Raw genomic sequence first — 21,719 nt, 5'->3', positions numbered from 1 at the left:
GAATGACAAGTAATATATTAAGTTCTCCAACAAGCTGAGGGAATTACCTTTTCACACTAAGATTTCAGCTAATAAGCTAATCTTTGGAACAAAGCAGTCTTCAATGGGCATTTGAAAAGGGTGTCAGTACATTTACAGGTTGTGTCTTCAGCAGAACTGCTGCAACCAACGTGGTTTTACACACCATGTGAGTTGCCATACACTTCTGAACTCTAGCCCTGTTTGCTTGTCTGTTCACACAATTTCTGAGTCTTTCAGATACTTCCCCACTTTAGCACAGCCACATAACTACAGAGTGACATCAGAGGCTCAGATGACAGGCAGGACAGAGGAGAGCTGCCAGGGCAAAGGCTCCCAGAGGACAGCCAGCAGCTGCTCTGACACTGTCAGACGGGGTGAGGTGCTGCATCCTTTCAAACACATCCCTTCAATATTAGCGCAGGAAGTGACAATCACACACCCCTACCCCACATGCCCAATGAATATCTCAGCCAGAAACACCAAGGATTGTAGCACTAAAAAAAAAAACCAAAACAAAGCAAAAAACACAAAAGGCTTCCACTTATTTAAAAGAAAATTCAGTTAGCAGAAGTGTTAAAAGTCTTGTGTTATAAACTAGGTAAGCATCAAGGCTGTGGTATGAACTTAAAAATTTTCTTCTTAAAGACATTTTATAGTAAAATGCTGAAGATTACAAACACAAGTAGATATTTTCCTCTGCCCTATATAAACTTTGTACATTTAAATGGTCCATATCTATCTTAAAAGTCAGACTGGAGTCAAGCTGAGCACCCACCTCTGGTGCTTAGTTCTTGATATGCTCACAGCTGCACAGTTGCCCATTTGTCCCAAAGTCCGTTCAGTCTTTACTCAGGAGCGTTAGAAGGGAGCTATCGACTGGTGTTTGATTCTGCTGATAAAGTACAGCCTTCCTCAGCTCCCTTCTGTACCTGCTGGCTCTGAGGATTATTTATAAACTGTTTTCAACTTTTTAGTGTGGCATATTAAGTCTTGTCAAGTGTGTTGGCTTACTGAAATCCTATGGTAGCAGACAGAGCTTATCAGAACAGTCTCACATGTGAGCAGAGGTGTTAAAGCAGCCAGACAAGTAATAGAGGACACAAACACACACACAAAACAAACAAACAAGAAGAGTAACTAGAGATCAGGACACAATTCACAAGCTTAACATGCAAGATCCAGAACAGAACCCATCTAGCAGAAAGCTTCAGGCACCATCCAGGATTCTGTCCACGGTCCAAAAAAACAGCAGATGCGCTTCAGAAAGAACTCCGGCTGCACTGAGCAGACAAGAGGTAGGAAAAAGGCTCTGTATCAGTGATGCCTCCTCCCATGTCGCAAGTGCAGGCTGCAGGGCCAGCAGCACCGCAAGCTCCCCCGCCTGGCCGTGACAAGAGGCAGGATCCTCCGCGCAGAAGGAGCAAGCACTGTCTAGGAATAAATAGCAAGTTGTATTTTCATGGTCCATTAAGTCCTTGGCTTCTTTGTTGAGACGACTAGTAAAGAGATAATTACTGCCAAATGAGGTGGTGGGCTACATGAAGTGGTCGCCAGCTAAGTGAAGAACACCCTCTTGTATTATGAAAGTTCTTGAGAATTCCCATTTCACAGATTTTCCTGAAAACATAGACAGGTTAGCTAGATTAGCCCAGAATGTGGGTTGCAAGCTCTGGGAGGACAGGAGAAACTCAGCTTCCAGCTCCTGCTCTGCCCCTTATTAGAGCAGGGATTGCAACTTTGGTTGTTGACATCCAGTTGAACACGCTGACCACAAATCTGGATTTTATGCTGGTTTCTCTATTTCGGCTGCTAGCTAAAACAATTAGGGCACTCAGCTCAGCTGAACGCTTTAAGAGGAAGAGCGCCTTGACCCCTTTTCACATAGAGAAAATGTAATTGTTCATACTGTGTAGCACAGCTCCAACAGGAGAGACAAGCCCTACCTCAGCAGAGCTGATCCCGCCATGGTAAGGCACTACTTGCCATGGGGGAAGAGCAGTGTTCGAGCCTCTGATCTGAAACAAGTAGAATGCTAGTAGGAACCTAAATGCACTAAACAGCAGCTATATTTACTACAGCCAGAAGTTTTCAACAGAAATTGCCTCTTTAGTAAAAAAACACATGATGTACAATCTCTCAAAAGACTTTGGATTCAGAAAATCAGCAACTTTTGCTGGGAATAAAGAATGAATAAATCCCATTTACTTGGAAAGTTCCTACCAAGCACTCCCGCCTGTCAGCCCGTTGGGGCCTGAACTGGAAACAGCTTACTCCTCTGGATCTCTGGGGCGCAGTCTCCATTGGCAGTGACCATCAAGGGTTACTAACCAAAACTGGGGGAATGCTGTATAACATATTATCCGGCATTTTTTTAGCACGTACAAATTCAAAGACTCTTAAAACACATTTGTCTAAATTATCCACGTCACACCCCAAAGCAGCCTCATCTTACTAGGGTACGAACAAACGAATGCAGTGATAATTTTTGACTAAGGCTACCAAGCAAGCCACTGCAAAGCTTGGGAACCTCAGCTTCCCTGCTGTACTCATTTCTTTAGGGATCATCTCCCCTGTAACGCGATTTTCAGTGTATATGGGCTTCTGGCATTTTGAAGTCAAATACATCTATCTGAGGACAAAACTCTTCTTAAAAAATTCAGATGAGTTTAGAGAGCCAAAGAACTGGGCCATATTTTCAGAATGGTTCACCACTGTATCACACAGAAGAAGTGCAGAACCAATTAATACTTGCTCCTGCTCCTTGTGGCACATCTCCTCTTCCTATGCAACGCTACCAGCTACTGCCACATAGATGGATTACCCCGAGGATCTTTGCTTCCTGGCAGATAAGATGCTGTATTTTTCTGTCCAGATACTATGCAGACTGATTCTCAAAAAAAGCAGAATGGATGCACTTACAGCCTTAACAAAGAAAAGGCTTATGCTCTGAATTTATCTAGCATCCTGTCTCTCCCTTCTCCACCCTTGCAGCCATCTTCTTTGGAAAAAGAAACTTGAGCGCGCATTTGTGAAAATTTGTTTCCTCAGCTGAACAGAGTTAAACCATAAAAGCCTAAAGTCAGCTCATCCAGATAAAGAAAGTGCAGCATGGAGGAATAAATCTGTTCAGAGCTCGTCGCCTCCTGAATGTCACCTGTCCTTCAGACTGCTGCTGGAACCTCTTCCTCAGATTGTCCATTCTCACCTGTGAATGAGCGCTATTGTGTGCGCTGGCTGCTGGTAGCAGAATTCAATACCAAAGCCTCAAGCCTCGTTCCAGCTGCACATGGTCCTACAGTGACTCGTCCAGCTGCCAGCAGGCCAGGCTGGCAGTTCAGCCCTGCCAGCTGAGCTGTACGCCTCCCTGGGGAGGCACGGAGTGTTCCTTGGCCTCCGAGACCCCAAGCCCTGGCTGGGATTTCATCTCCGCGGCCAGCACCCTCACCTGGTTTCTGGGAAGCCATTAAAAGGCCAGTTAGAGCCTGCCATATATCTACACAAGAAGCAATCTTCAGCAGCCAGGCTGAAGAAGTGGGGGGAACATCAAGTTTTCCCCTCGTTTCTCTTGCTCTCCAGTGACTCAGCCCCTCAGCCCAAGAGCCACAGGGGCAGGGCCTGAACCTGTGCATTAGGTAACAACACTATGCTCACCACAACAGCCATGTAATTTCTTTACAGATTGAGCACAACTAAGTCTAGGAAGGGTTAAAATACTCCTAATTTTTTTTTGGTGGTCTTTGGGTACAGAATCTCTTATAATAAGACTATTTGTATTCATACTGGCAGAGTAAACACTACATGTTCATGCCCAGGCAGCTCTGTGCTTGTAATTTCAGCAAGAACAGAGCTATGTCCCTGAGGGACTTTGCTATTTCCCCAGTCACCATCCACTCAAACACTGAATGAGAGCAGAGAAAGAGAGAAAGATGATGGCATAAGCCTCCACAGCACCGCAGCCTCAGCTTTCACTAAGAATGCAGAGAATAGCTCTTTTCAGGTTTAATTATACTAGTTAAAACATTTCTCCTATAGGCCAGCAAAAACCAAGGATGTAGTGCTCCCATAGTCACCATTTACTGATTAGGATCAATTTGAAACATCATATTCAAAACCTTCCCCTGACAAGACACACACAGTAAATAGTGATGAAACCCCCTGTTTCTTACCCATACTTGATGTTTTTGAACGGAGCTTTTGCAAATCTTAAGTTATATATCTAGTAAAAGGATGGTGCTTGTTCAATGATGCCAAGAAAAATGAATGATATCACCACTTAGAACCATTCAAATTTAAATTACTGTAGGAACATTCACTTACTGAATCCCACCCACCCTAGGGAAAAAAAAAAAACAACCCACCCCAAAAAACCACACCACCGCATCTTCTACTATTTAGCTTTATTCTCCAGTCATTTCAATGCTGTAATCTTTGGCTTGCTAATGTAATGACATACCAGCAAAAGCCCACCACAACAGAACAGCCTCCTCCTGCTTGAGCTGAAGAAGTAACTCTGCTACCCCGACAGCATTAGCAGGTTGTTAGTCTCTAGTAAATCATTCACTAGAGGGGGATGTTGCACACACCTTTCCAGTGTGCTACACAAACACCAAATGGCTAGTATTTAAATGGAAAGCATAAAATTGGGTTTTCGTTTTTTTTAAGCAAATAAAAACATTTCTGTTTAGTCTTGTAAAACATATTTTGCTCAAATACAAATCCCAGTTACCTGGAATCGCTGAATGAGCACTTTTTAATTACGAAGGAAAAACAGCATTGGCACAGGTTTGAAATGGAATCATCATTTACTATGGAGGTTAAAATACCCATTGTATGGAAGGTATTAATTTTTAATGAAACAAAAATCTCATTTTCAAGAGAGGGATTTCATCTGTGAAAGACTGAATGAATAGATTTTTTGCCTGGCTAGTGAATTTTCATTACAATTGTCAAACCTAGTCCAAAACACAATGTACTGCAGGACAGGGAAAGAAAAGTAGCATTAAAGAAAGTACAACTTGCCTCATTTCCTCCCGGCAGCCTGTTCATGTGCACGAGCTGGCCCTGATCATCCAACACCAATTCGGTGTATGTTAGTATGTCAGAAGGCAGCGGTGGCGTTGGCAGCAATGCATGTTCATTCATAGAATCCCAGAGTTTAATCAAAGACTAGACGAGGAAAAAATAAATCCTTGTTAAAACATCATCTGCAAATACTTTTATTCAATCCACTGTGACTTAATATTCAAGACAGAACACTCCGAAATTCCCTCCCCTCAGTCTGACTGACAATATTCAGTGGATATCACTTACTTTGGAATTTAAACTATGAAACAGTTTCACCCAAAGTAGTGTAATTCAATTTATGTGATTCAGCATAGAACCCAGCAAATCAGACACACAAATTCTGCAACTCATTAACACATTCAATGACAGACGAGTCCTATCCTAGGAACTATCACCCCTGCACTGTCTAACCCTCCAGGGAAGGCTAGATAACGGGGTGGGGAAACAAAGAAACTTAAACAAGAAACTGAAGGTGGTTTACAAAGTAGACTCAATCCATAGCTACATAAACCCTGGGGGACCATTGTTAGCCACTCCAGGCTACCTGTTTCCCTGACAAGTAAGGATGGCAACTGATAGAAGTGCTTTGCAAGAACAAAAGTTTGGAACAACCCCCTGGGCCTTAAGAATGCTCACCTGCCGAAACATCTCAGGAATGTCATAGACGTATGACGTCCCTAAAGACTGTGCCTGGAATCTCTTGGACTGCAGCAGGTCTTTGGTCACGTACGGGGTATTGATCAGCATCCCATGAAGTGGTCCCTGTTTATCCCCATATGCCTGGAACATAATCTGCAGTACAAAACACAACCAATTACTGATGAATCCACTGGTTCCATACACACCTCATCCAGATTTTACCAAAAATCAGCAGGCTATTCCAGACCAATCAGGCTTGTTTCTGTTCTCTACAAATATGTTAATACTCACACATACTGTAACACTGTGCTTCATCATGCATTACTACCCTTTGGAGACACTGCTGGACCATTACTGCACAGCTCTGAGTATCACTGACTTATTACCATATCACAGCAGAAAGCAAAGTGAACAGAGCCACATCCCCACAGAAAAAAGCCTGTGACTTAGATGACTTCACATTCACCAGTATTTCCCCTGACACCGTATCTATGCCAATGGATTGTGATAGCTGGGAGAGAGAAAAGAATTCTGTTATTTATGTAGTCGAACAGCACGGTATCCGTATCTCCACTGACTGATCATGGAAGCTAGGTCAAGACTTGCATATGTCATTTGGCTTGAAGTTTTGATATTGTAAGTTTAAAAGATTTTCCCAGAGTAGCGACATGAATTATCAACCGCCATGCCTCACAGCACTATATATTCCACTCAGCCAGGACTCGGAAGGAAATCTATTTCAACTTAGAAACAGGAGGAGCACTGCTTAACTGGGACAACACTGCACAAATGCTGCTTCACAGAAACCTGCCTGACAGAAGCAACACTATCAGGCTGTTTTTAACAGGATGGTCATCAGATCTGACGTTACAAACAGATCTTTTTCTAATTGAACATTAATCAATCAAAGAATTTCACTAAAGATACAATTCAGTAAGTAAAGCCAATTTTAGTTTTTAGGTTAAAAACAGTACATGCTCTCTTCTGTCTTCACAAACAGTAGCTTCTTCAATGGGAGAAGTATTTATTCAGGGTAACAAGTATTTGTGACAGTGCCTGCATTAGGATCTGTTACTGCACTTGGGGTCCAATTTTCCTTAAATCTGCAGAAAGCTTCAGAGCACTTCTGTGGGAGCTGAGAAGTCTTTACTGAGTATCACCACTCATTACCACAGAAACTGTGAAATGAGATTGGGGTCATTCCCTCATGATTAATCTATTTTTCCATTCTTCAGAAGTCATGAAAATGCTCAGCACCCAATACATCAGTAATGTCTGAACTCTTTTAAAAGGATACTCTAAGTTCAAAATAACACTCCAAAAACACAAGAAAAAATACACGGATCTGAACCTGTCCCATAAACCTCTGTCATGAGGGGGAGATTTACCAAAGTTTCTTAAAAAACTAACACCTTCAAGCTTTGTAAGACAAACCTTCCTCCCAACTAGTCAAAGAGTTAATTGAAACAATTCCTATCAGTATAATTTTTTAACAGAAACTGGTTTAATATTCTGGGGAAAAAAAATCAAATAAAAAAATCAGATACTGGAAGAGGTGCTAAAAGCCATACACACACAAGTGCATTCCCCTAGCTTTAAAAAAAAAAAAAAGCTCAGAGACGGAGTTTAAGAGGAAAAAGGTGACCTTCACAAATGACTAACAAAACTCAAGTGTTAAGTTCGGCTACTGGAGATTATTAAAATGTTCTTTTCTCTCTTCATCTCCACTCAGAGGCAGAAATGAAGTAAAACATACAGACACTATCTGTTCTAGGATCTCCAGAACTGGACAGACTGTAAGGCTAGACAGCTTGCTGGAAAAATTTAAATGGAGAAAAGGGGGAGAAAAGGTGACTCAGCACTTTGTGTTTAATACCGATGGTGCCCAAGTGATTTATTCTGCTGCTACTACTGCATGGCAGAGAGATTATTACAGAGGGAGATGTAAACATTTCTGTATTTAAATATTTTTCATGCATCCTATGCTCCATGTATTTTAGCATATGTAGGTATTTCAGTTAATCACACTGTTCCTACGCCATGAAAAGCAGAAATACCAGAATAGTCACAACCCTTACAAAAGAGCCCATTATGCTTCATAAAAATGATATAAAACCACCTTCAGTAATTTTATATCATCCTACCCAGGTCATTCCCTGTATCTTTAGAATTTAAAAGACAAGTTCACAGATTTTCTCTATCTACTCAGGGAAACGTATAATTAATAATATCTTTTATTATGACCTACAGGATGAGCACCAACAGTCATTACTTTTCTATTACTTTTTTGAGCACCCTGACACAGAGGAAAACAGATATACAAATGACTTAAGGTACATACAAAGCAATTAGAAGAAATGCACTTTTACACAACTGATCACATTCTGCACACCTACACACCTATTGCAAGATTATCTTCACAGTCATCTTCCTTTGGCAAAGCTGAATGGCAATTTTCTATCACCTGAAAACACTGCACAGTGCAGAAAAGCCTCACCAGCTATGTGTCCCCCCGCAATGTTTTGCTCATCAAACCACGGAGCCATATGGGACCGTACCTGTCCTGTTCTGGAGTCTGTCACTTCTTTGTACAGGCTGATGTCCAAATAGTAGCCCGACTCGTTGGTCAAGAACAGACGAATGGGAATCGCCTTCCCAGTCGGTGTCAAACGAATGTTGATCTTCAGCTCGGCTTGGAGGACACGGAGTTTCCACAGGCGACTCCCGTAGCGCATCACCATGCTCCGCACAGATTCTTCAATCTTAAAACACACGAGAAGAACTTCCCTCACCTCTCTGGACACGTCCACCGCTTTGCCACCCTGCCATCCCACTGCTGTATGGTCCTGCCCAAAGGGGCACCCAGCATCCAGAAGAGGAGGGAGGGAAGCACCGAACAGCAGCATGTAGCCGGTGCTGTCCTGGGACCTCGGTGGCCTCTCTGTTCCCATCCCTACACGCCTTGAGACAGGCACGAACCGCACTCAACCTGGGGACTACTGAGGCAGAGGGACAGCACCGGTTTCACATCCCTTTTCCTCCTGGCACACCACACCCCAGCAAGGCACAGCGTGCCCACTGCTTCCCCCCCATCTACCTTTCCTCCTGCAGGCATAGCTGACAGCTAAGAACTACAAAGTGCAGGAAAGCAAACTCCTTGACAAACAGTTATGTAGTACTTATATGCACAATAATCATGTTTCACCACACATGCGGTACGGTGCTTTAAATCCACAAAGCAATTACTAGTTGGAGCTTGGCCTTCTGGTGTTCTATTAAAGTTTATAATATACTACTGTTGGCAAATAGCACATATTAAAAGAAGGCAATTTATAGGCTGTTTTTAGCATTCTTTCAAAAAATAAAAAGTCTCTTTTTCATGGCAGCTCAGGGAAAAGTCATGGTACGTATCTGAGGGCAGCTGAACTTCCAGGGGCTGAATATCCCAGCTTCTTTTGAATTTTCTGGGAACTAAAGATTTTGGATGTGCTGAGAGAGTATTTATTCAAAAGAGATTTAAGCCACCAGTTTTTAATCATGATTTAAAAGTCAGCAAGCAAGAGATACTTATTTTGATAACCAATTCATCTTTTTAAACTTTCAGTCATTCTCATAAGGAAAGGTCAGCTCTCATCTTTTGGCAACCATGAACAGAATGTTGATTTCCAACTAAATGCAGCCTTTGCAGTTTATTTGGGACATTCTTTGTGGTAGTTCTGCTAACCAGAAACATGCTTTATGCCTAAACACTTTCATTTATGCATCTACAAAGCCTAATGTTCATTTATTTATAACGTTGATCGCTCTGACTTTGTATCAGAGAATGAAAATGAGGCACTTCTTTTTGTAGCTGAATTTACAAACTCTTTTTAAGTTCACGGTTTATCTCACGTTTTATTTGGATACAGTCTGGACTTTTGTAACAAACAGAAGAGCATTTAAAGCTATTTCTGTATTAAAATTATCTCAAACACAGAAGAAAAGATAAGTTTAGTTTCAAATACAAAACGTATTTTTAATAAACCGTGCCTTAGTTTACACAGAGGAAGCGAGCCACACTGCCTGAAGGACAGCATTACTCCACTAAAAATATAAGCTCTGCTACTTCTGAAATCTTACATTTAATATTTATTCATAGACTGGAAAAAAACCCACAGCTTGCTTCCTTCCTCACTGCCAAATAAGGCTCCTAAAGTGAAACAAACTAATTGCTTGTCTTAACTAGCTAAAATAAAAACCATTCTCTCTGCTTTTGAAGAGAAGTTTGTTTACCAGTTCAACAAGTAATCTTTAGAGACGTCCGTTACTTATGTGACTCCACTTTCTTTACTGAAAAGCAAAACTCCAGTATTTGTTCAGTAACTAAACTGACCCCTAAAAGTGTTATCACTTTTAATACTGGTCCCCAATTTCTTGCATTTTCCGTTACAAAATGGCTAGTAGAAACTACATGTCATTCACCAAATGGTATTAAAATGTACTTAATCAATAGGTGCATTTACATAGCATAAAAAGGCAACAAAAGACCATTTAATTCTGGTGAGTAAAGCCCAAGAAGAACAAAACAGTTCAGAATTAGGGAAGAGATCATACCTTAGAGGGGTCCATGATGACAGTAGGCACAAAATTTAAGAAGATGTGATTGCAGTCAGTGCGCACGTTGGTGTTGTTAAATGCTACTTCTAATTCATCCATGGCTTCCAAAAGCAATCGCTCTCCCTCATTTTGCAGATATTCAAACGAGGCTTCCTGCCAGACAGTGCCAACAAATAAATTATTTTCTACTCAAAAATCATAGCCCAAGAATACAATGTTTGAAAAACTGAAGAAGGACTTGACTAAGAAAAGAGGTAACATCAGTTTCAGCAGGACATGCACCCCTGAAACAGATCCATGACAGTTGCAGAGCCACTACTCCCACTGCCTGGACTCGCATACCCAGCTGACTTGTGCCCTCATTTAGGTCAGCATAAATGCAAAACTAGACAGGGCAAACCATTATTGTAGTAGGCCAGAATGAAACACAAACACTATTGCCTCAAAATGCAAGGATTTCTGACTATCCACTTGGGCCACAGAAAAATGTCCTTGAAGCAAAGGAATACTAGGTCTTCGGAGATAGGCTTCTGCAGAGTCAGCACAAGCAAAGAGGCGGCACACATCCACAGTATTCTCTCTACACCAGCAATGTGTTTGCGTGCAGGTTCCTTGAATGACTGTTTCACACACTGTCTTGGAAAGAGACCTTGCAGGGGTGACAAAACTCACCTTGGTAACCAGATCCGAGTGCCTTATGATAGCCCTCACGAAGAACCTGTAGTCTGTTACTTCTGTCCCCACTTCAACTTTAGCTGCTCCCAGGTAGAGATGCATTTTGTGATTGGCACATGGGATGGCAGTGAGATCAAAGTTTCGCATTCGATTCAACTCCAGCTGAAAAGCCAGAGCTGGCTCCAGATGACGGTAAATCCTGTCTTCCTCAAACTGGAGGCACCCAGCATCATACAGGTAGAAAAGGGTATAAAAGAGGAGGGTGGGTTAAAAAGTTGGAACACTGAGGATGGGAAGAACTAGACAACACCCCTTATGAAATTTTATATTTAATTAAAATTAAAATGGATCCAACTCGGAATTTTCTCTCTCATGCAAAGTCATTAGCACTTAGCCATGTTGAAATTGTTGAAATACTGAGAGTAGAAGACAAGCTGCGAGACAGCAAGTTCTCAAGCTCACTCCTCCAAACCCCTCTGTTTCACAGAAGCCAAGGAAGTTTGTTATGATTCTAAGTACTGAATCATTGTACTGCCTCCAATGTTCTCTTGTTACACTGTGACTAAAATCTGCATAAACAGTAGCTTCAGGTCAGGCTTCCAAATGCATCAATTTTCATCCCCAAGTACCAGAGACTTGTCATTGTTACTGACATCAGCTGCTGCATGTGCGGAAGACTGGCCTAGCAAGGGAGGAGAAAATACTGCACAAGGCAGTGAAGTTGGGCTGAAGTAGCTCCCACACCCCTAGACTGCCAACAACAGCTACATGAAAGGATAAAGTCAACACTTAAGAGAAAAGTATTAAGAATATACAACTTACCTTATCCCGGGCACGGAATGTGAAGAACTTGGGAAATTCCCTCTGTTTGAAAATAAAAACAGTTATGTTAGCCCTCCAAAAGTAAGCCATCTGATCTACTCAGAGTGCTCACAGCCCAGACCTGGCGTAGCACCACAGCAGAGGAGATGACAGATGCTACAAGCTCTTTTTTCAAGTCACCAAGGGTGGTGGAAAATCAAGATACCCTCAAGAAGGCAGCAGCAGTATTTTGTCTTCATTGCTAATGCAACAGAAGCTACTTGATTGGCTTTTGATTATTATTGTCAATTATTAACAGACAATAACATGGAACTGTCTAGACAGTAGTGGGGAACTTGTTCTACTTCTACTATGATTGCTGTGGAAATGTTTGGGAGCCATACGACGATATTAACACTCCATTATATAAGCAGATGTACACAAAAGAATGATCTGTATTCTATAGCTCTCTTCATACTATTACTGCTAGAAATACTCTCTTCCCAAGGAAAACTATGAATCGTAATCAAATAACTTCATCCTCATATATTAAATAGCACTCTACAAAACCAAATATGATTAGGTTTTTCTGTTATTCTATCGCGCATATAAAATCCTAGCAAACAGCAAAGGCTTTACATTTTTGTGGCATATTACACGAGGAAGACTAGAGAGCATCCTTTTACGTATCCTTCCAGTTTCACCCCAGCAAAGCCATCTATTTCTGTGGAATTACACTTTTACTGGGTAGAGGAACTTTTGCAAATGCTTTGCACCAACTTGAGAATACCAGCCATTTCTGTAATCTTCATTTATGCAATCATCTACGTAATCTTCTAGCCAGTCGTCTTCCTTACCTCCTATAAAAAACAGTCCCCAGAACTTCACCTGATGACTCTGCTGAGCAAAAGAACTTGTGTTTGCCTGGAGTGTGTCTTCCAGACTAGCCAGGGCTACAAGAAATGCTGCCTGAAAATTCAGGCAATGGGCATATTAGGTGAGCCAACCACTTCCATGTTTCCTTACTTCTCTTCCAAATCCCTCCTACCTGTCCTCCTCTGCACGATGCCAATTTCTCCTAACATCAACCATGCTCATTCTATCACTGATGTAATTGCTTTCAAGGCATTTGACTAGTGTTGTGGGCAAATATAATAATTAGACGTGCACACACACAAAAATTCTCAGTGCTCTGGTACCAAAATCCAAAAGAGTGCTCCATTTCCTAGGCAGAAGAATTATACCCCTGCTGTGTTCTAATCAACCAACCATCATCAAGACAATCAAAATAATTTGCCTAAATTAGCCAATCAAGACACCCTGCAAACCACAGAATGTGAAAAGCTACAACAGAAATCATCATAGTTGATTATTATACTAATAATCACGTTAAAAACCTAATGAGATGAGGAAATTGGAAGCTTGCTGGAGCAACTCTCTATTACCTCAACATGCTGGGAACTAATTATATAGACTGTAATTAAAACAAAAACAAACCCAAGCCCAGGCCCTGGCTAAGTTAATAGTTGGTCCAGTAATAAACGGAATAGAATAGGAGATAGTAATAAAGACTGACACTTATGAAAGATCCCAGAGGTACTCTACAAACTTTGCAAACAGATGACATATCACGCTGCCTCCTCTGGCTGAGGAACTGAGCATCCTAACAGTCCATTGCTCTGAACGGCAGCTCAGGGAAAACTTTTTGTGATAGACTCCTCTTATTCTTTCATTCTTTGCCTCCTTCCTGGCCACTGACATGTGGTACGCAGTGCTTATTCACAGACTCTTATTTTTCATTCCCCAAATATTAATTCAGTTCTCTAAAACTTCCCCCCCCCCCCCTTTTTTTTTTTTTAATATCTAAAGCCTGGACTTTCTTGCTGAAGGTCCCAACATCTCTCCAAAGAGTCCAGTTTCCTACACAAGCTACTGACTGATACATATCTGTACCTGTACTGTAGGCAGTGATTCCCATGTGGCGATACCCACATTTGTTCAAATACGATTTTTGCTGATTTGTAAACTAGTTTTCCTTTCATAAGGCTTGCTAAACCAGGTGTGTTGAGCACAAGATTAGTTTCTTGCACTTTCAAGACTCCTAATAACTTCCAGAGTTGTAAGGGATAAAAATGTGGTTCTAGCCTTACATTGTCACCTTGAAAACAGGGGTAAACTAGCCCTCACTGATGCCCAAGCTCTGGGGGAAGAAGCAGTTCTTAGCAGTAAGAGCATCAAACATTTTCCACATCACTAAGCCATTATGCAAAATTTAGCAAGTCATTTCAGTTAATCCTCTAAGTTATTTTAAAATCGGTAAGAAGCCTAAAGAAATCACCACACTCCTTAAGAAACAGGAAACTTTAATTGTATAATTGCATTTTAGAATACAAAACAACACTGAAACAAACAAGATCTTTATTAACGTTGCAGTCATGAGTTCAGCCAGGTAACAAGAGAGACTTTAGCACATGAATGGCCCCCCTCAGTAAAAAAGGCCCACTCCTCTATTTGAAGTCAGAATTTGTTTATATATTCCACTTAACTCTGACACCAGTGTTGGCACTAAAAATGCCTGACTAAGAACCAAATGAGAAGCCCAGAGTCACTTACGTGTCTCCTGGCCTCAGGTCAAGAATACCACCGTGTTCTAGGCCCTTTATACTTACATGAAATCTCTGATCCACCTCATAGTTGACCTGTTTCCTGAAGTCCTTACAAACGAAACATACAAACACAGGAAGACAAGAAAAAAAAAAAAGCAGAAGAAAGCTAGCAATTAGGATGAAAATCAAAAATTAATTAATTCAAGAATACAAGAGGTGCCAAGATTGTTTACAATTGTAAATTAATTTTCTTAAGCGAATCCATCAAAACCATCTCAAATTTTAGAGAACAAAAACAGTGAGGAGAGCTAAATATAGTTAATACAGCAATTAATTTGGGAAAAACACACATCAAATGTCAATGCTATTATGAGCTAGAAAGCAAAGAGTTCTGAGCAGTATGAGGGATATCAAAATACCTTTTGTGCTACAAGGAAAGTCAGCCTCCGAATCCCATGTTCAATCAGGACTGATTTCTGTAAAAAGGCAAGGATGGGATCAGGTGACTGGATTAACAGAAAAAGAACACATCAAAAACATGTCAAAGTCTTCCATGAACTGAAAAAGCTCTACCGATCCTTCTGCATCTACACTGTAAGTTCCTAGCCCACTTCAGCCTGCTTGCGGCTAGGATTTCTCGTGTGATGATTGTCTAGTAGCACACATAAGCAAATACATTAAATCTGAAGAGGTAAGTAACCAAATCACAAGAACACAGTATTCCAGCTGAGCCTTGCTAACAAATAAAGCAGAAGAGTCATTCAAGTCTTGCAGGGAATATTCTTGTTCATTTGCCAAAGCAAGTTGGTCTTTTCTGCAAAGATTACTTTTTGAGGGGAGCACTGCGTAGGCATGGGAAGGCCACGGAAAATGATGGAAAACCAGTTTTAAAGGAACTAACCCAAGGAAGCATGTAGCGCATACTTGTTTTTGGCACAATAAGCACACAGACAACCCAGACCAAAGGAGAGATGTGTCAGTATCGCAAAGGTGAACAGTGATACGTGTTACTTATTTTTTTCAAATAGACAAGAGAATATCCATTCTGGTTGCTTCTTTATCAAATTCGACTAAGCCATGTTTCAAATGAGTGCTGCCATTGGTATTTGCCACACCAATGATCGTTTGAGGTGTTAAAACCCCATAATTCTGCTCCCCTTTCTAAAAGTTTTGCCTTTCTCCTCTTTTTTCCAATTTACAAGCAAAGAAAGAAAAGGAAAAAAAAACGTAACAACAAAAAGAAATAAGAACTTAGCTAGACCACGAACAAAACAACCCCTTTCGGCACAGACTGAAATGTTTTACTAAGGTTAAGCCCTTTGAAAATGAGCATCAGTGACTATATTCATGGCAAGAGGAAGAAAATAACTTTAATAATGCCATGATTTAAAAAGCAAAAATTGTTATTGCTTTTAAAATTCCACAAGTGGCAGACAATAACAGCATAGCAACAGGATTCTGATTACATCGTAATAATGTGGGTCTCACAGCAAGTCCACAGCTATTACAGAGCGATTAGCCATCAGCACCTGGAGAAACTCCATTTACACTGACTGCCTCAATCTCCTCCACAAGTCATTTACAAGTATATGATCCTAATTTCTATTAAAAAAACCACACACAACATGCTGGGACTAGAAGATTATTTGGACAATTTGGATCAACCTATTTGATAGTTTAATGTGTTTTGGAATTTTTATTTTATTTCTTTCTTTTTATCCCCTCCCATAAAACGCCTGGAGCATGATCAAGCAGATGAAAAGCAGAACTAGTTTTAATTTTTATATTTGATTATTTTCTTTGCTTAAAGAGACAGGAAGCTGCTGAACTCGCATGGATACCAGCCCCATTTTGGAACCCCTCATTTCTGCAGAATGTATTACCACCTCCCACGCTGGGAAGCGAAGTTAGAAAATGCCCACTCAGTCCTCCCGTACTCATTGCAGGTACCACGGATGTGGCTGGGTCCCAGTGCCTGATGGGCCATTCACATCCACAAGCCAGTTGAGGAGCTCTTCACACCAACCAGAAAAGAAAGTGCAGGCTGACACCAGAGGACAGAGTGGCCATGAGAAGGCTGTTCCCGACCCACATTGTCTCACAATTGACCACAGAACTAACATTTGGTACTCTGAAGTGTATCCCTTTAGGAAGGAGCAACAGAACATACTGAATTAATTCCACCTTGTGCCAGAAATATCATACTAGGTGGGGATGTTCTGGCACACCAACAAGAACAAATCTGAACTGCATTAAGACTATCATGATACAGAAAATATACGTCACGTTAACATCACTTTCCATGCCTCTGTTACTCACGTAACAACTTTACCACCACAAAGAGGGATACAGCACAGTTTTTCACAGCACCTGGAAATAGATACTCAAGATTGACCTTATGCATTTAAAACCACAAAGGTCTTTTACCTTACCAAAAATTAAAGGGAAGAAGTCCTGACCTGATGGATTAGGATACACTACAAAGAGAAACAATGACCTGGAGGCTTCAGTAAGGTGCAGCTACATCCAGTCGAAGAAGTGGCAAGATTTTAGATGGCATAAATTAAGGGTGTAGCTGTTGCATTTATTGTTTTTTAAACAAACAAACAAACAAAAACCCGAGGAACATACTGACTTTTCCCAAAGCAGACAGAGCTGTCCTGCACACTCACAAAGCTCCAGAGAGAGAATCAAGGTAACTTACCTTGCTTTGTGTGAACTCTCTGAACATGGCTGCCAGCCCATCATCATCAACATCACTGTCTGTTTTAATAGCAACATTAAGAATGTGAATGGGCTCCTCACGAGCAGTCTGCAATTTAAAGAAAATACTCCCCGTAAATAAATAGTTAACAACACCTCTGAGTTCTCAAAAGAGGCTCCCTAAATACAACTCTAGAATACAGGTGCCCTAGAGAAAAATGATTTAGCAGATCGTGCTGTAAACCAATGACAACTATGAGCAAAATCCTTTACCAAGCAGCCTAACAGCTTTGCAGTTTCACAGAAGTAAAGAATTAATGTCTGCAAACAGCAGCTTCATTTGGAGAATCCAGTTCTGATGGTCACATCTGACTTGGCTACCTCAAAAGTACTTTATTTGGATGCAGAAAGAATGCAGGGTCAGGTCCTTTCTTTACAAGAGGCAGTACAGACAGGACATTAGAGGACTTGAGCATCAGGAAAGGTAGTGTAATTAAGCAGATTCAAAGTGTATGATTAAACAATGTGTGTTTTCATACCTACAACAAAACGAAATAATGTGGAAGCAACAATTACATTAGAGCTCTGAGAAACAACAAATTTAGCATTTAAGAGCCTGTGGTTAACTGTGAAAAACTGAGTATGAACAGATTATCCTTGGTGAGGTGGGGGGGAGGGTAAGATGAGAGATACAAGGACATTAAGGCTGACGATAATATTCTGGAACAAGGCTACAGTACTTACGCACACCAAGATCAATGGATCCGTTTAAAACCAAGCCCTATTCTGAATACAGACTATTCCAACAGAGCATCCCACTGTTGGAGGACAGGACAGAGCAGTGGGGGAGCTACCTGTGTCTACCTGTGTCTCTAAGGGGAATTGGTCTTCTGCCACTAAGGATTATAAACCATCTGCTTCCTCTGCACCCGTTCTCCACATCAGTGCAAAAACTGAGGGGTTCCTCTCATCTTTTCCTCCTAAAAAGAGTTCCAAGAAGTAGAACAGAAGGAAGAATCAGAATGTAGTGTGACTAGGAAGGGTGTAAGACAGAAAATAAGGCAAGTCAGACTTAAAGGCAGTTGAATATGCAGTGCAATACCATGATGCACAGAGGAGGTCTGAAAATGTCGTCGTGGGTCTAAACTCTCAGTTATGCTGCTGCGTAGCCAGTGATTTTGCCGATGTTAAAAGCTACAAACTAAATTTACATGGAGAGTAAGAGACTTAACCATAGTTTTAGAACAGAGTCAGAAAATGGCCACCTACTTTGAATCACCTGCTGTGGAACAAGCAAACAAATCACACACATAAATACATAAAGCTCTTAACTCCTGCTTCCAGCACTCAAACTCGTGAAAAGTATCTAGCCTGCAGTCACTGTGGCATTCTGCACGCCTTCTATTTCCAGCCTGAGAACAATCTCAAGAGAAAAAACTACCGTACCTTGTCTTCATCATACAAGGAAGCATGGCCAGCTTCGGGGAAGGTTGGGCTCTGGGGAGGAGAGTCGCAGAAGCAACCCATCACTTCATCAAAGATTCTGAAATACGCCAGAGAAGTATTAGTCATCAACACACTGCTGCTAGCCCACTGAAAGCATACAGCACTACAATCCACAAATCATGTTGCTAAGGGAGGGAGGGAGAGAAAAGGACTCCTTCCCTTTGCAGGACTGAAACTGAAATGATGAGAAGGCAATACCTTCTCCACCCCTCAAACCAAAGCAGAGCCTGGATCTTCTAATATTTGTTACAGATCTTACAGCTGCAGGCCCTCATGACCACTATGGGCTCTGCTGGGGGTTTTTTGCCTACCCCTAGAAGGTTGAAAGCATAAAGAACACATTGTCCTATGTATATACGCGTGAACAAGAGCATTAGAAGAAATCAGCACATTTGCAAATGATCTCCAATCAGCAGAAATTCAAGATGCTGATCCCTCTGGCTGCAAACTGCTCTTACAGCAGTCTGAAACTTTCAGTTATCTCAAGGAGACAGACAAGAGGATCCAAACAAACTTCCACCTGAGACTCCAAAAACTTATCGGATCAGCTCAGGACCAGTTTAAACCTGACTCTAGACATGGCAAAGATTCTGACCCGTTCCATTTGGGCCCACCTAGGAAGCTGGCAACACAAACAATTACCACCCTTCCCCACATACCTGACAAAATCTTCAAATGTGCGGAAGGAGACCATTCCACCCATCCGCTGGCACGGCGGAGTGAATGAATTGTCTAGCAGTACATCACTCACGCTAGCTACATGGACCATCCCGTAGTGATTGAGGTTGGAAGAGAAGGACATTCTAAATGGCAATTCAATAAGATCACAGTTAGTAGGGACAAGGGAGAGAAGAATATCACTGGAAAAAGATTTGCGCATGTGCGTATGCTTTGACCACTTGAAGCGTGGCTGTTTATCCAACATAACTGTTGCATGATTCATTAAGATTCTTCAGCACACCAGACTGCTGTGCTGTCTTCTCCAAAGTCCCTGCAATGCTGGTGTGCCTCTGGTGCCATTAATGCCCTTACCTGGATGTTGTCCCAATGTACAGGAACAGTTAAAAGAGTTAGGAAGTAATATTATACCCCTTTAAAAAAAGTATTTCTTAGGATCCCAGGGGAATTATGACTATGCATAGTTGACCGTATTTTTCCTCCTGTATGTATGTTTTGCTGTACAGGTGGAATATTGAGGCAAACAACAATAATTCTAAGCTTTGATACTTTAAAGATTTCATAAATTTTTACAAACTAAGTTGAAGTGTACCAGGCTATATTATCTTATTGCTTCCCCCATTTTTCCGGTCATGTTATAATTTACACTCCTCAAATGCAGTGTGGTACAGTGATCCTTCTAAAATCCTATACTGGAAATAGGGTTTTCTATAGTCTTACACTAGTATTCCTACCCTAAATAAAGTCCTATTACAGTGCCTTCCACTTTAACTGTTGACCAACTTCATGTGCTCCTCCCTCTCATTTAATTCATGCTTTAAAGCCATTGCAACTCCCCCTACTCATTTATTTTGTTCAGTTTTGATTGCTAAAAGGTGGCAGCTGCTAAACAGAAGCAGTTGGCCACAGAACACATCTGTCTTAAGGAGCAAGGAAGGCAGAGCTCCAGACACTTACTACTGTCATACTCACACCTGATGTCTGCTGCTCAAGCACTGAGATACACTGCAGTACACACATCACTCCTACAGGAACAATTCCTTATGTAAGAAGTGAGGAGGACTGGAAAAGCTCAGAGGAAGGCACTGAGTAAGAGACCTCGATTTAAAGCAAGAGCACCATTCACTAAAGGTCAGCATTCCTTCCTGCCAGAGGGAAGGATCCTAAATACATTAAAGTACCACTGAGTTCTCATGCAATGCAACTGCTATGGCAGCACACACCAGCTGTGAAATAGTTTGTGTTATTTCAGGGTTTGGGCTATTATTATGATTATGTTTTTTTAAAGACCCACAATGGTGCAGTCAAGACTAGCATAGGAAGTTTCTCATACAGTGAATAAAAATCTTACAACTAACTAGACATCCTTTCCTAACTACTAGAATTGGTTCTCTGGAATAAAATCTCGGGGAAAAAAAAACCCTCAACAATAATTATTTCTAATTTCTGAACTATGCTACAGAGTCATCTTAATTCACTGAGGGACCTACTTCAAAAGCTCCCTGCAACATGGTGAGACCTTCAAGCTTGCTCTGAAGAGACAGAAATGCCAAGCTGGCACACAGCAGTGCTCTACGACATAGGAACAGTGCACTCTCACTTGCTCCACTCTCCCCAGGGCTTAGGAAGACAATGACAAAGTTAACTTTCTGTCCTCCCCAACTGGTGCCATAACAGGAGGCAGAAGGCAACAGGAAAAAAGATGAGGGCGCTGACTCAGCACAGCACATACTTGACTTACAACTTGTAAAGTCAAAAAGATACTCAACTGCATGCTGGATCAGATGCCAGGGGTACAGCAGGCAGAGCAGGGGCCCAGCCATGCTGGCTACGGCACTGCTGCCAGCCACATGGATACAGGACCGAACTGGGGATTGCTGACATTGCTACTTACCAGCTTAACTAAGATTTCTTTCTTCCCACGTACAGAAAACTGTTGTGATATGGTCCTAAGTATACTGTTAACAAGTCTAAAGTATCACTTTGGTTAATAGCTCTCCATGTTTAAAGTCACTCTACGTTTCTGTAATTTCTCTCTGATTAAGAGCCATGAGACTTTCAAGCCCATTTTTTCTATTTTTCCCTAATCAGGCTTGTAAGCAGTAATAAATAATAGGTATTCATGTTTTGAAAGAGAAAAATTTTCCAGGACATGCCTTGGTGTACATTCCTTACAACTAATACAAAAAATTCCACAGAACAATAACTAAACAAAAAGACAGCAGACATTTTTCATGTATTATTTAAAACAAGAAATACTTTTCAACTGAGACATGGGAGGAAAAATTAGCATCCAAAACACAACAAAACATGCTGTCAGCTGTTTGAGATGTAGATTCATCTATGGTGTGAGGGAGGTGAAACAGCCTCAACAAATTCTAAGCTAGTTGCCAGAAACCAGGGTAGCAACAGGTATGCTATCAGCTAGGA

The 21,719-nt window shown here is 41.3% G+C and overlaps 1 protein-coding gene across 9 annotated transcripts in view; it reads right to left on the bottom strand.

Annotated features, from left to right (window-relative positions):
- Positions 1 to 21,719, bottom strand: part of ACACA (acetyl-CoA carboxylase alpha) — a 148,070-nt gene that overhangs the window by 58,133 nt on the left and 68,218 nt on the right. For 7 of the 9 annotated variants that reach the window (XM_037371042.1, XM_037371031.1, XM_037371094.1 and 4 more), the window contains 11 exons: positions 19,271 to 19,414; positions 18,552 to 18,648; positions 17,107 to 17,214; positions 14,822 to 14,878; positions 14,466 to 14,510; positions 11,818 to 11,859; positions 10,993 to 11,208; positions 10,318 to 10,473; positions 8,283 to 8,486; positions 5,722 to 5,877; positions 5,041 to 5,187 (listed from right to left, as the gene is read on the bottom strand). In XM_037371042.1, the coding sequence (XP_037226939.1) occupies positions 5,041 to 5,187; positions 5,722 to 5,877; positions 8,283 to 8,486; positions 10,318 to 10,473; positions 10,993 to 11,208; positions 11,818 to 11,859; positions 14,466 to 14,510; positions 14,822 to 14,878; positions 17,107 to 17,214; positions 18,552 to 18,648; positions 19,271 to 19,414 (1,372 nt within the window). The remainder of the gene's footprint in view (positions 1 to 5,040; positions 5,188 to 5,721; positions 5,878 to 8,282; positions 8,487 to 10,317; positions 10,474 to 10,992; positions 11,209 to 11,817; positions 11,860 to 14,465; positions 14,511 to 14,821; positions 14,879 to 17,106; positions 17,215 to 18,551; positions 18,649 to 19,270; positions 19,415 to 21,719) is intronic. The other 2 variants (XM_037371078.1, XM_037371069.1) reach the window with 1 other exon arrangement.

Source organism: Falco rusticolus, chromosome 1 (genome assembly GCF_015220075.1).
Source record: "Falco rusticolus isolate bFalRus1 chromosome 1, bFalRus1.pri, whole genome shotgun sequence".
Lineage (NCBI taxonomy): Eukaryota > Metazoa > Chordata > Aves > Falconiformes > Falconidae > Falco > Falco rusticolus.
This window is presented reverse-complemented; position numbering and strand designations above follow the sequence as displayed.